The following is a 12,084-nucleotide window of genomic DNA, read 5'->3' on the forward strand; positions in this document are numbered from 1 at the left end:
GGGAGGCTCTCCCAGGCATGTTCATGTGACTCAAACATTAAATTGTTTTGAAAGTAAGTGGATACTTATTGAATAAACCTGTGAGATTTTTGTGGGGGTTATTTTTTATTATTATTTCCTCCCTAAGCTCCAACAGCAAGACAACACTTCCAAGTTCAAAAGGAAGAGTTTGGGTTTTCTGGTGCTGCCTGTTTTCTGGCAGATATTAAGGTTCAAGAATAACTGGAAATCTGTATGTTCAAAGACCTTAAATGTAATATGCAAGAAGCCACAAGTAATCAAGTAATGCCAATTTTCCTTGAGCTGAAAAATGCCTCACTGCCACAGACTGATTTTCGTCTTTAATCCCTAGCAATTTGGTTGATGCTTTGCCACAGACTGAAGGGATTTTTTTTTCACCTCTCAGCTGTTATTAGGCTGGAAGACTACTTCCAGATGGTGATCATTTGATTTTTCTGCTGCCAGGACCACACAGTTTGCTGATGTAAATGTTGTAGGCCATATAATGTAGGAAGAGTAAGGAAGCGTGCACCCGTGCAGATGGAAAGATGGCAGAGAGACTACTTGGTGGAACAAATACACAAAAGTGCTTGGCTTAAGTAAGCAGTCCACCCAAACTAAAAGCTAAATTTTGAATAGATTTCTTGAAAACAAAGTACTTACTTCTAAGCCTACAGAAATAACTAGGAATACATGGCATGTGAGAATCTAAAACTGGAAGAGGTATTGTGGGGGTACTGTTCCCTGCTATTGCATCCCGTATTTTTCGTACTGATCAGCATCTTAAAAGAAGTTAGACTTCATTTCTACTGGTATCAGCAGAAATTCTTTCCTCAGATGATCTGCTTGTTCTTCTCATCATGCTTTTTTCTGCAGTTGTTGGAATTTGAGTTCACCTATCTTGAACATGGGGGGTGGAGAGGAATGGTTGTACAGGGTAACACACAGTCTGTTTCCAGCTGAGGTACCATTAACACCATTTGGTATGTGTTTAGGACTGCATAGGTCTTTTAATTTGCTCCATCAAGTAGTAGCTCGTAGATGTGCAAGTGGATCTTAAGTTACTCATCAGTCACTTCTAAAGTGAATTCTGAGCTTACAACAGAAGTCTTATTAATGCTAAGTCCACAAACTTGCACTTTTAATTTCATTATGCACTTATAAAACGGGCCTGCAAGAGTCATGAAGTTGTCTATGATCATCCTGTATTCCTTTGCATTGTTGATTCCTTCTAATGCTTATATGTTTACTTCTATTGTTCTCCTTTTTCAATGAAGGTGTAAAAATGTCATTATTAAACAAGACCCGTTTCCTTCTCCTTCTTCTTCTTCTTCTTCTTTTTTTTTTTTTTTTTTTTTTTTTTTGTTCCTCCCTTCCTCTGGAGGTCTGTCTTGGAGGAATTTCAGTAGTAACATTCAGTCAGCCTTGTGTTTCTTCTTTCACTGCTAGCCTTTTACATCCTCCATTTGAATTCTTTCAAATTCAAGGAGATTGATATTACCTTCAGTAAAGCACTTAAGGCATAATATGGAAAACAATTATGTTCTCTGTTTCCATAAACTCATTTTTTTATCATAGGAAAATATCTCTAATAATGCATGCTGCGTTTATCCTGCTTTTTGCTTATCTGCGTATCTTTAATATATTTTCTTAGAAGGGATTTTTTTTCCTGTGTAGATTTTTGTCAACATTCTAGAATGGAGATTATTTGGTCTCTTTGATTTATAACAGAGACACTTTAATGTACTACAAATTAACAACAACTGATGCAGAGTGCAGGGAATAACTTCTTGTCAGTTGTTTAGTCAGATATTTTCTTTTCTAAAATTGATCCAATCAGCATGCTGGATCCAAAAAAGCATTCAGTCAAAAAAAAATCTTGACTGAATGAATAATGATATATATTATGCATGCAGGCACATGTGTATATATAACATGTATTTTATAATATATAAATACACACTATACATATTTAAATACTTAATTTGAACAGTTGTAAGAGCTTTTGTGGGTGAGCAGACTTCCTTTTTAAAATAAATAAATTCCTTGACCAGTTTGCAGGTGTTCTTTGTCATACTTAAGTCTAACTTTTTTTTCCTCCCTACTTCCCTTCTCCTCTCCTTCTCTCTTGTCCTGTTTTTTCCTTCTTCTTTCATTCCCAGGTGCTGTTTTATATTTCTCCAGTAAATAGATTGGTGGGAGCTCTGATGACGGTCTTGTCACTATTTCCTGGTAAGAAGAGAAATTTGGACTTCTCAGTTACCACCAGAAACCATATTAAAAAGTTGCCTGTACTGTTTCATGTGGGAAACAACTTATACAACAATAGTTACATTGATATATTGACTGAAAAATGTCTTAACTTGTATGTGTGTGCACATAGTGTGGGCGTATATCCTAACATTTACACTCTATGGGTTACCTATTAGAGCCAGTGGATCTTCTGTACTGCCTGTGGGTAACATAAAGGGGACTCCGAATTAGTCCTACGTTCCTGCAAGTTCCCTCAAAATCAAAAATTCCGTCTGCACGTGCTTTTGAAAACAAAACAGACAAACCCTTAACCTTACTAATTCTTAACTTGTAACCAGTCTCCTCAAAGCAAGAAGCTGGGGTTACTTCTTTTGGGGAGAGAGGTTGTTTGGTTGTTTTTTCAACTACTGTTGTAAAATACATTATTTCCACTGTACACACAAGGGCACTTTCTTCATTTTCTTTAACAAAAATTATTTCAGTTTATATTGAGATGCTAATTTCCATGGGTTCTGTCACTTTCCAGGTATGATTGAACATGGTCTTACTGACTGCTCACAGTATAGACCAAGAAAGAGCGTATCGGAGGATGCTGTCTTGCCAGAAATTACATCACAGTTAGATGACTCTGTGTCTGCTGCTGCTACTTCAAATACAAACTTGGGAATAGGGAAGGGAGGCAGGAGGATGGCAAGAAACCATTCACTGGGAGGTCAAAACACAAACGTGCCTTTCTCCCAGTCAGAGAAGATTTGCAACGGAGCTCAGTCCTCCAATGGTACTGTGCAGCACTTGAAAATTCCTTCCCGCACTTCTCCAGAGTCCTCAGAAGGTGAATGGGAAACCTTAGATCCCAGCATTTTAGAAGAAGCTAATATGAAAGAAGGAGTACGTGAAAATGCAGCATCAGAACAGGCTGAAAATCTCCCAAGTGAATGCAGGAGTTCAGAAACCCTTCCAATCACTGTGCAGCCCCAAGCAAATACAGGACACGCAGTGCTTGTTCCAGGACTCGTATCTGGGTTGGAAGAGGATCAGTATGGTATGCCGTTGGCTATTTTTACAAAGGTAAACAGGTTGTTTATAATACCAGGTAACTCATAAAGACTTCTGTTTTTTAAAAGTAGCTAATAATTTGATTACCCATCTCCAAATGGACAGTAGGGCACTACAAAACACGTAAGTCTCTGACAAGTGACTGCATGTTCGTCAGCAGATGGAAAGAGCTCTTGTGTGTCTGAGGGGTGTGCACATGCACATGCATTTCCCTTTCATAGAATGGTATCTATCAGTAACCACTGTTTTCTTTTACTCTGAAGAGTTGTTGATCTAATCTGTATGGGTCAAGATCAGAGTACTTAAGTATTTAGATACCTTAATCCAAACAAAGTTTCTGAAAGCTATCTTAGCTCCCTCCTAAGCCTGTTTTCCTTCTCTTATGTATATACATAAGTACATATATTTTTTCCCCCTTCTTTATATAACACTACCTGGTTGTCTGTGGCTCTTTCCCCATGCAGAGTGCTGAGCTGCTCAGCTTCCAGCTTTCACTAAAAAATGCCTAACTGAACTCCAGGTATCCCAGAGTTCCTGTACAGGCTTTAATGGGCATTGTTCAATAACAAGCAATACATCTACCAGCGCTGGTTCTCTGTATAAAATTGAGAAAATGCCCCCCTTTTAAAGATAGTTTTGTCAGTGAAAGAAGTGATACAATACCTTTTTGTTGTGATTGTTTGTGTTGTTGTTGTTGTTGTTGTTGTTTTTTAATGTAATAACCCTTTGGGTGAGCACTTGACCAGAAAGCAGAAGGTTCAGATCGGTTTCCTGAAGGTTATGAGGTTCAACGTGGCATTTTTTCCTTTGTAGACGCTTGTGTTTTCTTGCAGAATGTTGTATTTGACAATGATATTTGAACTTCTTGGAATACCTTTCGTTGGAAAGAGTACACTAAATGGGTCCGAGTGAGCAGCTCAAATGTCATCTTCCCTGTCACTGTTAGAAATAGTTTTTCAGCACAAACGTGCAGTCTGGTTTTTGTCTTTATGGTCTGTCTAATCAAAAGAATAGCCTGTAATTTGTATTTAGTTTAGGCCTGTTGAAGAACAAGATTGAAAGCAAGAATCAAATAATTGATAAGGAGGCCTAAGTGTGCAAACTTAATTTGCTACTAAGCTCATAAAATGGGAAAAAAAGTAAATGACCTTAAAGAAGTTGGCGGTTTCTATGTGTTTACCTTCTCTTTCACAGAGGCACTTTTCATCTGAGTTCATTCAGTGTAATTAAACAGAAATGGCTCTACATCTCAAAATTACCAGAAAAATATGATGATAAGTTATAGTTTAACCACTTACTGGAAAGCTGGAATCTCTTTTGGAGCTCTGATCTCTGGGTTGTTTTACGCTGTGCCATGGAAAGACTAACAAATTTGAATAGGAGGAAACTTTGCCAGATGATACAATAATATATCCAAATGCACCAGACCATAGGGAAAAATAGGTTGTGATACTTGTTTCTTTAGTAGCAGTTCTGTAAGAGCTAAAAATCATTTAAATTCTTTTAAAAAAGAAAAAGAATTGAACAAAGACAGAAATAAACATTGTTATATTTACAGAGAAATGGGAGTTTGGGGAACTGACACTTGATCTTTAAAATAGTGAGATTTCCAACACTTTGCTACTCATGTATACAACAATTAGACTTTCCTTTACCAGCTTAAGCTGTATTTTTCTGATTTTTTTTTTTTCTATTTTAGGTTGGTGATTCCATCTCAAAGCACTGTTGTTCCTTTGACACAGGCTGTTTTTGCTTTCAGCCAATAAGTGCTTGTCATCTGGAAAGGCATTCCTGTGTTCAATATGACAAAAGGGAATAGTGCTCCTTTCTTCCATATGTTTCCAATGCACTGTGTGATAAAGTACATGTGCTCTTTGTTTCTTTCCAGTAGGCCGTTAGCTTTTCTGGGGCTTCTGCTAGTGAATAAACTGTGGTGTGCTTTATGAAAATGAACAGCTGGAATTAGGCTTGAGTATTAGTCCTAGTTATGCTGTTCCTATATTTAAAACTAAAATTAAAACAACTACAGCTGTTTCTCAGTGCTGTTTGAATATCTTACCTCAAAGTCTTATGACACTTCTTTCAAAATGTGTTGTGTTGTGTGTTTTGTTATTTTTTTTATTGGAGTGTGGGATGCTAGATTAATGCAAGAATGGAGGGTTTGAGGAGCAAAGTGCATTGCTTTCTATATCACTCTCTTTTAAAGCATGCATATGCTCATCAAAAAGTAATTGTTATCTCTAGAACTTGGAAATGTCCATCTACCAAATGTGGATATCAGTCCTGTATTTTTCTAGTTCTCCTGCATTGTAGATTGAGGGATGTCAAAAGACCTCATGGTGTGCAAATGGAGAGATGCATCTTCATCTCTGCTGACTTCCTGTTTCTGAACTGCCCTCAGAACTCATTATTGATGCATATTACTTATTCTGTTACCTTAAACACTGGATTCTTGTCAATTCACATTGTATTTCAGTCCTGAGACTGGAAGGCAATACAACCTCTTGGAACTCCCAGTTTATGTAGAATTTGGTTCCTTTGCTTTGCAGATAAAACACAGCAAAACAACAGATAACTGCAACTGAAATTGTAGTAACCAGTGTTGTTCATTCTGGGTGAAATGTGCTAACTTTTGTTAGGGACAAAACTCTGAATATAGACTTTTTTTTAGAGGAGAGGGGCTTTATGTTAATCCTCTAAATATCTCTGTTGCTTTAGGGATACCTTTGCTTGCCATACATGGCACTGCAGCAGCATCATCTCCTGTCGGATGTAACAGTCCGCGGCTTTGTTGCGGGAGCCACCAATATCCTGTTCCGTCAGCAAAAGCACCTGAGCGACGCAATTGTGGAAGTATGATCTTTGCATTTGAACTCTGTGAACTGGAAGGGAGGGGAAAAAGAGGTTGCATTTTGAATATATAGTTTGGGGTTCATGCCTGAAATTTTGAATTACTTCTCTATGAAATAAATTCTTAAATGCTGAAGCGTATTCCATTTGTATCAGTTTTTGGGATAGGACAGAACTTTAAGCTATAATTAAGGTGTAATTTTACTTTTCACGTCACAGGCTTTTTCATGTTTTTCATGGCTTTGGATTAAGGTCTTCAAAAATGAGTGCTTTCAGCTGAGAAACATACAGTTGGAGAATAAGTCAGGTTAATGATGGCTTCCTCTTGATATAATTGACATGTTAAAAACAGCATATCAGAAAGCACTGTGTCTGTTCTAGTAAGTGTATACAACTATATAATAGCTACATATTGACAGTGAACTTCATAAATTGAAGTGAAAATCCAAAAGAACCTCTAAGAAAATACATGCATACCAATTTTCTCTTACCATATCCTTTCAAATGAGCAGCTTTAAACTCTGCCTGGTTGATGATGAGGTTCTGGTTGTGTCAGAGCAGTAGCTGACGCTGAGAACTTTTCACTCAGGATTTATTTGGTCATTTGTTTCTTTTTGATATTTGTTGAGACTGTTGCATTCCGATTTAGGTAGCTGCTTGTCAGTAGCAGTAAGTAGTAGTATGTTTGAGCAGTTTAATTTAGGTAAATTTTTACCCTTGGGATTATTTCATACAGATAGAAGATGCTCATGTACAAATCCATGATCCAGAACTCCGTAAGATCCTGAACCCTACAACTGCTGACCTAAGATTTGCAGATTACTTGGTGAAACATGTAACTGAGAACAGAGATGATGTTTTCCTTGATGGCACTGGATGGGAAGGAGGAGATGAGTGGATCAGGGCTCAGTTCAGTGCTTATCTTCACGCACTGCTTGCTGCTGTGCTGCAACCAGGTAGAACAGATACCCTAGACAAGATCTTGTCTAGGAATTGAGATGAGGGTGGGTGTAAAAAAGTATTTGTTTTGTTGCATTACATGTGTGACCTGTCATTGGATCTCCCTCTGCCTACCTAAAGTTTCATTTTATGCTTTTTTTGTTGTCCTTTTCGATCTTTGTTATTCCTTGACAAGCTTATTACTCATTCTTCACAGCCTTACAGACCTGTTTCTTCTCCAATTCGTTCTACTTGATTTAATTAAGCTTTCATTATAAGTAGAAGTTCCTGAAACCCTGTATATGATGAGACTTTTACAAACTTGGGTGTCCTGCAGAGTTTGTAGAGACCTGAAGTTCAGTTTGGGGAACTAATACAATTCAAGGAGGCATGAAGTTAAGTGGCTGTTTTGGGAAGGTTTTACTACTGTGTCTCATCTCTTTTCCATTCCTGCTATGGTCTTCAGTAGGGATTCACTTAAGTGTCAGCTAGGGGTTTTACCAGCTAGTGTTTTCTGGAGCTCAACTTTTTTTGCTTTAACTCAGAGGGAATACTCTGTGTTGCAGCCATTTGAGCATGGACGCAGCCAAAAGAATAAGTGGCTTATTTGTGGAAGTTTGCCAACCACTAACCCTCTTAACTTCATCCTCTTCATGATTATTCTCCTTTCACACCAATAAAGTAACTCAGTTTCTGTTCTGTGGTGTTTCTGAGAAGCAATGAGATCAAAAATGTGATTTCAAAGTCTTGAAGATGACAAGCTCTTTTTCTGACAGCATTAATATTTTAAAATGATTAATAGTTTGATAATGAAATGTCAGGCTTTTCATGAAATTCATACTACTTCACTGTCTGGTTCTAAAATGATTTCCCACAATCTTCTGTATTTTAAAGGGGTTGTTATGATAAGTTGATTCCACTGTAGCTTATACTGTGGTTTTGGAGTGGATTTGAAATTTACTACATTTGAATGAGTATTAACATAGTACAGCAAATCCTAGTGTATCTGACCAAAATTAATGTAAATGATGTTTTTGTTCTAAGTTGCTGCGAGGCTTTTCTCTGCCCTTCCTGTCTTTGTCCAGAGAACAAGTCAAGAGGTCTATGTTTGTGTGACTTTCTGTTTCCAGTTGAGCTCTTCACTTAGAACTTTACAAATGAATTAAGAGAAAACAAAACCAAGCTTTTCTTATAAGTGTTTTGTTTTGTTTTGGCTTTTTATATTTGGGACGCTTTAAAATAAAACATTTTTTGAAATGTCAGGTTCCTAGTATTAACATTTGACTTTGATTTGATGACAGTCTGGAAAATGTCAGTTTTTCTTTAAAATGCAGTCATTTTTCTTGTATTATATCTGAAATGAATTGCTACAAGTTCACATCTTTAATTTCTCAGACAATGAGAAGACTTTGTCAGACTTTGGAACACCATTTGTAGTAGCCTGGAAAAATACTCACAACTACAGAGTATGGAATAGCAATAAGCATCCAGCTCTTGCAGAAGTAAATTCTAGGTAAGGAACTGATTTTTAGCATTTAACATGGAATGCTCCAGTTATGAGCAGCTATGCACACACCATTCTGTAGGATTAGTGCCCCTCTTGCTCCTATTATAAAGCCTTGAGGGTGAAAACTTAGGATTCCATGGAGTAAAGACTCTGTGAGCACAGAAATATTCTTCATTGAAGGTTTCTGTTCTTCAATACCTTACTCTAATTCTGGGATATAATTTTATGAAGAAAACTATATCCAGAGTCAGAACTGAAACTTGTTCAATTCAATTGATGGCTGTCGTGAGCTGTAGAGAGTTTGTTATTCCTCAGAATTGCCCTCAGATGTTTCTCCTTTCCATTAGTTGCTTCCAGGTATACAAGGAATAGCCATGTCCAGGGATGGAGGGGAGCTGGCTGAGTTATGCTGCATCTGCTGTAGTTTGGGTTGTTTTAAGTGCATTTCTGTTCCAAGATTAGTCGATGCCAGGCTTGTTAACGCTATAGTCTGTGCATGTGTTTTGTTTAGCACACACTTGTACTGTAATGCAGGAAGTTTTGCTAGCTTTTGTTCTTGCTCTGACAGCTGTTGTCGTCTGAAGAAGGCTGTTGTTCTTCAGACTTGCAAAGCTCTTTTGATCTGCTTAAGGGTTTTTTTGGGGGAAGGTGTCTTTGCCTTAGTGTGAAGAGAAGGTTCTTAATATCTGATATGTAAATAGAAGGCACCTTACATGTTAGTTCATAAGAAACCTGAGAACAAATAGTCAGAATGATCTATCTTTCTATGAAGTGATACAGTGCTGTGCCTACAATAATGGGATTTTTTATTTTTATTTATTGTAAACTATGAAGAGGAGTATAACTAGGAATTGAAGTTGTTGTGATGCGGGTTAGTTGTGAAAAAGTATTTAATGCTTTTCTCATTTTTTTTCTCCCAGCCACCCATTCCAGGGACAATACTCTGTATCAGATGTTAAGTTAAGATTGTCACAGTAAGTATATAGTAGCTTAGGGTTTGTTTTTTTTTAACGTCTAATGTTAATAACTGCACAACTGTTGCTGTCATGAACTAAACAAAATAATGGTTTAAATCAGCCATGTGCATGAAACTGTATTCAAGGTTCTGCAAAAATGTCATTATCTAAAGGTGGACAGTTTATCTGAAATAGAAAAAAAACAGTGCTAATACATTATTTTGTGCTGGACTTTATGTAACAGAGGTCTGATTTTTGCAATTATAAGTCTTTTGTGTTTTTATTTTTAAACTGTAAACTAAAGCTATTAAGCCTGCACTGGTGTTTTTCTATATGTTGTCTTTAGGTTCAGTTATTTGGAGAAAATGGTGTTTTTTGTTGTTTTTGTTTGTTTGTTTGTTTTAATTAGCCTTTTTTTAATACAGCATTCTTCTCAAACTTTTTAGAAGTTCATCATATATGAGACTGTTCAGACTCAGTTCAGTTTCTTCAAGATACAAGTTTAAAATGAGTTTTACACAACCTCTTATTGCACCAAATTAGTCTGAACTTTGAAGTGGTTTGAACTTTAGACAGCTCTTGCTGTCTAAAACTCAGTAGTGCTTGTTATTTCTGTAGCAGTTTGGCTCCAACAAAAGCCTCAGTCTTGCAGTTAACTCTCTTATTTATGCACCAAGCAAGACAGATAGCAAGTTTTGTCACTTAACTGTGTTGACCACAAAACCTCAGAGACTAGTTCTGTAAGACACCTGCAAATCAGCAGTACATACATGCTGCTAATTCTGCACCTGTCTTGACCATAGACTGTTACTTTCAGTATACGGTGAGGAGACCTAAACCAAATTTTGAGCTATTCAGGACACTGGTTGGCAGAGTCCCTTGGGAGGCAGTTCTGAAGGGCAGAGGAGCCCAGGAAGGCTGGGCACTCTTCAAGAAAGAAATCTTAATGGCTCAGGAGCGGTCTGTCCCCATGTGCCCAAAGATGAGCCAGAGCAGAAGACTGGCCTGGCTGAACAGAGAGTTGTGGCTCGAGCTTAGGAGAAAAAAGAGGGTTTATAATCTTTGGAAAAGAGGGCGGGCCATTCACGGGGACTATAAGGATGTTGTGAGACGGTGCAGGAACAAAATTAGGAAGGCTGAAGCTCATCTGGAGCTCAGTCTGGCTACTGCTGTTAAAGACAACAAAAAATGTTTTTATAAATACATCAGTACAAAAAGGAGGACTAAGGAGAATCTTCACCCTTTACTGGATGTGGGGGGAAACTTAGTTACCAGAGATGAGGAAAAAGCTGAGGTGCTTAACGCCTTCTTTGCCTCAGTCTATAGCAGCAAAACCAGTTGTTCTCTGGACGCCCAGCACCCTGAGCTGGTGGAAGGGGATGAGGAGCAGAATGTGGTCCCCACAATCCACGAGGAAATGGTTGGTGACCTGCTACAGCATTTGGATGTACGCAAGTCGATGGGGCCGGATGGGATCCACCCAAGGGTATTGGCGGAGGAGCTGGCCAAGCCGCTTTCCATCATTTATCGGCAGTCCTGGCTATCGGGGGAGGTCCCAGTTGACTGGCGGCTAGCAAACGTGACACCCATCTACAAGAAGGGCCAGAGGGTAGACCCAGGGAACTATAGGCCTGTTAGTTTGACCTCGGTGCCAGGGAAGCTCATGGAGCAGATTATCTTGAGCGTCATCATGCAGCAGTTGCAAGGCAAGCAGGCGATCAGGCCCAGTCAGCGTGGGTTTATGAAGGGCAGGTCCTGCTTGATGAACCTGATCTCCTTCTATGACAAGGTGACACGCTTAGTGGATGAGGGAAAGGCTGTGGACGTGGTCTGCCTTGACTTCAGTAAGGCATTTGACACCGTCCCCCACAGCATTCTCCTCAGGAAACTGGCTGCTCATGGCTTGGACTGGCGTACACTTCGTTGGGTTAAGAGCTGGCTGGATGGCCGGGCCTGGAGAGTTGTGGTGAATGGAGTCAAATCCAGTTGGAGGCCGGTCACTAGTGGAGTCCACCAGGGCTCGGTTCTGGGGCCAGTCCTCTTTAACATCTTCATCGATGATCTGGACGAGGGGATCAAGTGCGCCCTCAGCAAGTGTGCAGACGACACCAAGTTAGGTGCGTGTGTCGATCTGCTTGAGGGTAGGAAGGCTCTGCAGGAGGATCTGGATAGGCTGGACCGATGGGCCGAGGCCAGCGGTATGAAGTTCAACAAGGCCAAGTGCCGGGTCCTGCACCTGGGGCACAACAACCCCAAACAGAGCTACAGGCTCGGAGATGTGTGGTTAGAAAGCTGCCTGGCAGAGAAGGACCCGGGAGTATTGGTTGATAGTCGGCTGAATATGAGCCAGCAGTGTGCTCAGGCGACGAAAAAGGCCAACAGCATCCTGGCTTGCATAAGACACAGCGTGGCCAGCAGGTCCAGGGAAGTGATTGTCCCCCTGGACTCGGCTCTGGTGAGGCTGCACCTCGAGTACTGTGTTCAGTTTTGGGCCCCTCGCTACAAGAAGGACATGGAGGTGCT

The 12,084-nt window shown here is 39.4% G+C and overlaps 1 protein-coding gene across 2 annotated transcripts in view; it reads left to right on the plus strand.

Moving 5' to 3' along the window:
* Positions 1 to 12,084, plus strand: part of AVL9 (AVL9 cell migration associated) — a 43,050-nt gene that overhangs the window by 26,538 nt on the left and 4,428 nt on the right. For both annotated transcript variants that reach the window (XM_035319326.1, XM_035319327.1), the window contains exons 9-14: positions 2,163 to 2,232; positions 2,780 to 3,321; positions 6,028 to 6,162; positions 6,896 to 7,115; positions 8,494 to 8,611; positions 9,526 to 9,579. In XM_035319326.1, the coding sequence (XP_035175217.1) occupies positions 2,163 to 2,232; positions 2,780 to 3,321; positions 6,028 to 6,162; positions 6,896 to 7,115; positions 8,494 to 8,611; positions 9,526 to 9,579 (1,139 nt within the window). The remainder of the gene's footprint in view (positions 1 to 2,162; positions 2,233 to 2,779; positions 3,322 to 6,027; positions 6,163 to 6,895; positions 7,116 to 8,493; positions 8,612 to 9,525; positions 9,580 to 12,084) is intronic.

Source organism: Oxyura jamaicensis, chromosome 2, assembly GCF_011077185.1.
Source record: "Oxyura jamaicensis isolate SHBP4307 breed ruddy duck chromosome 2, BPBGC_Ojam_1.0, whole genome shotgun sequence".
Taxonomy (NCBI): Eukaryota; Metazoa; Chordata; class Aves; order Anseriformes; family Anatidae; genus Oxyura; species Oxyura jamaicensis.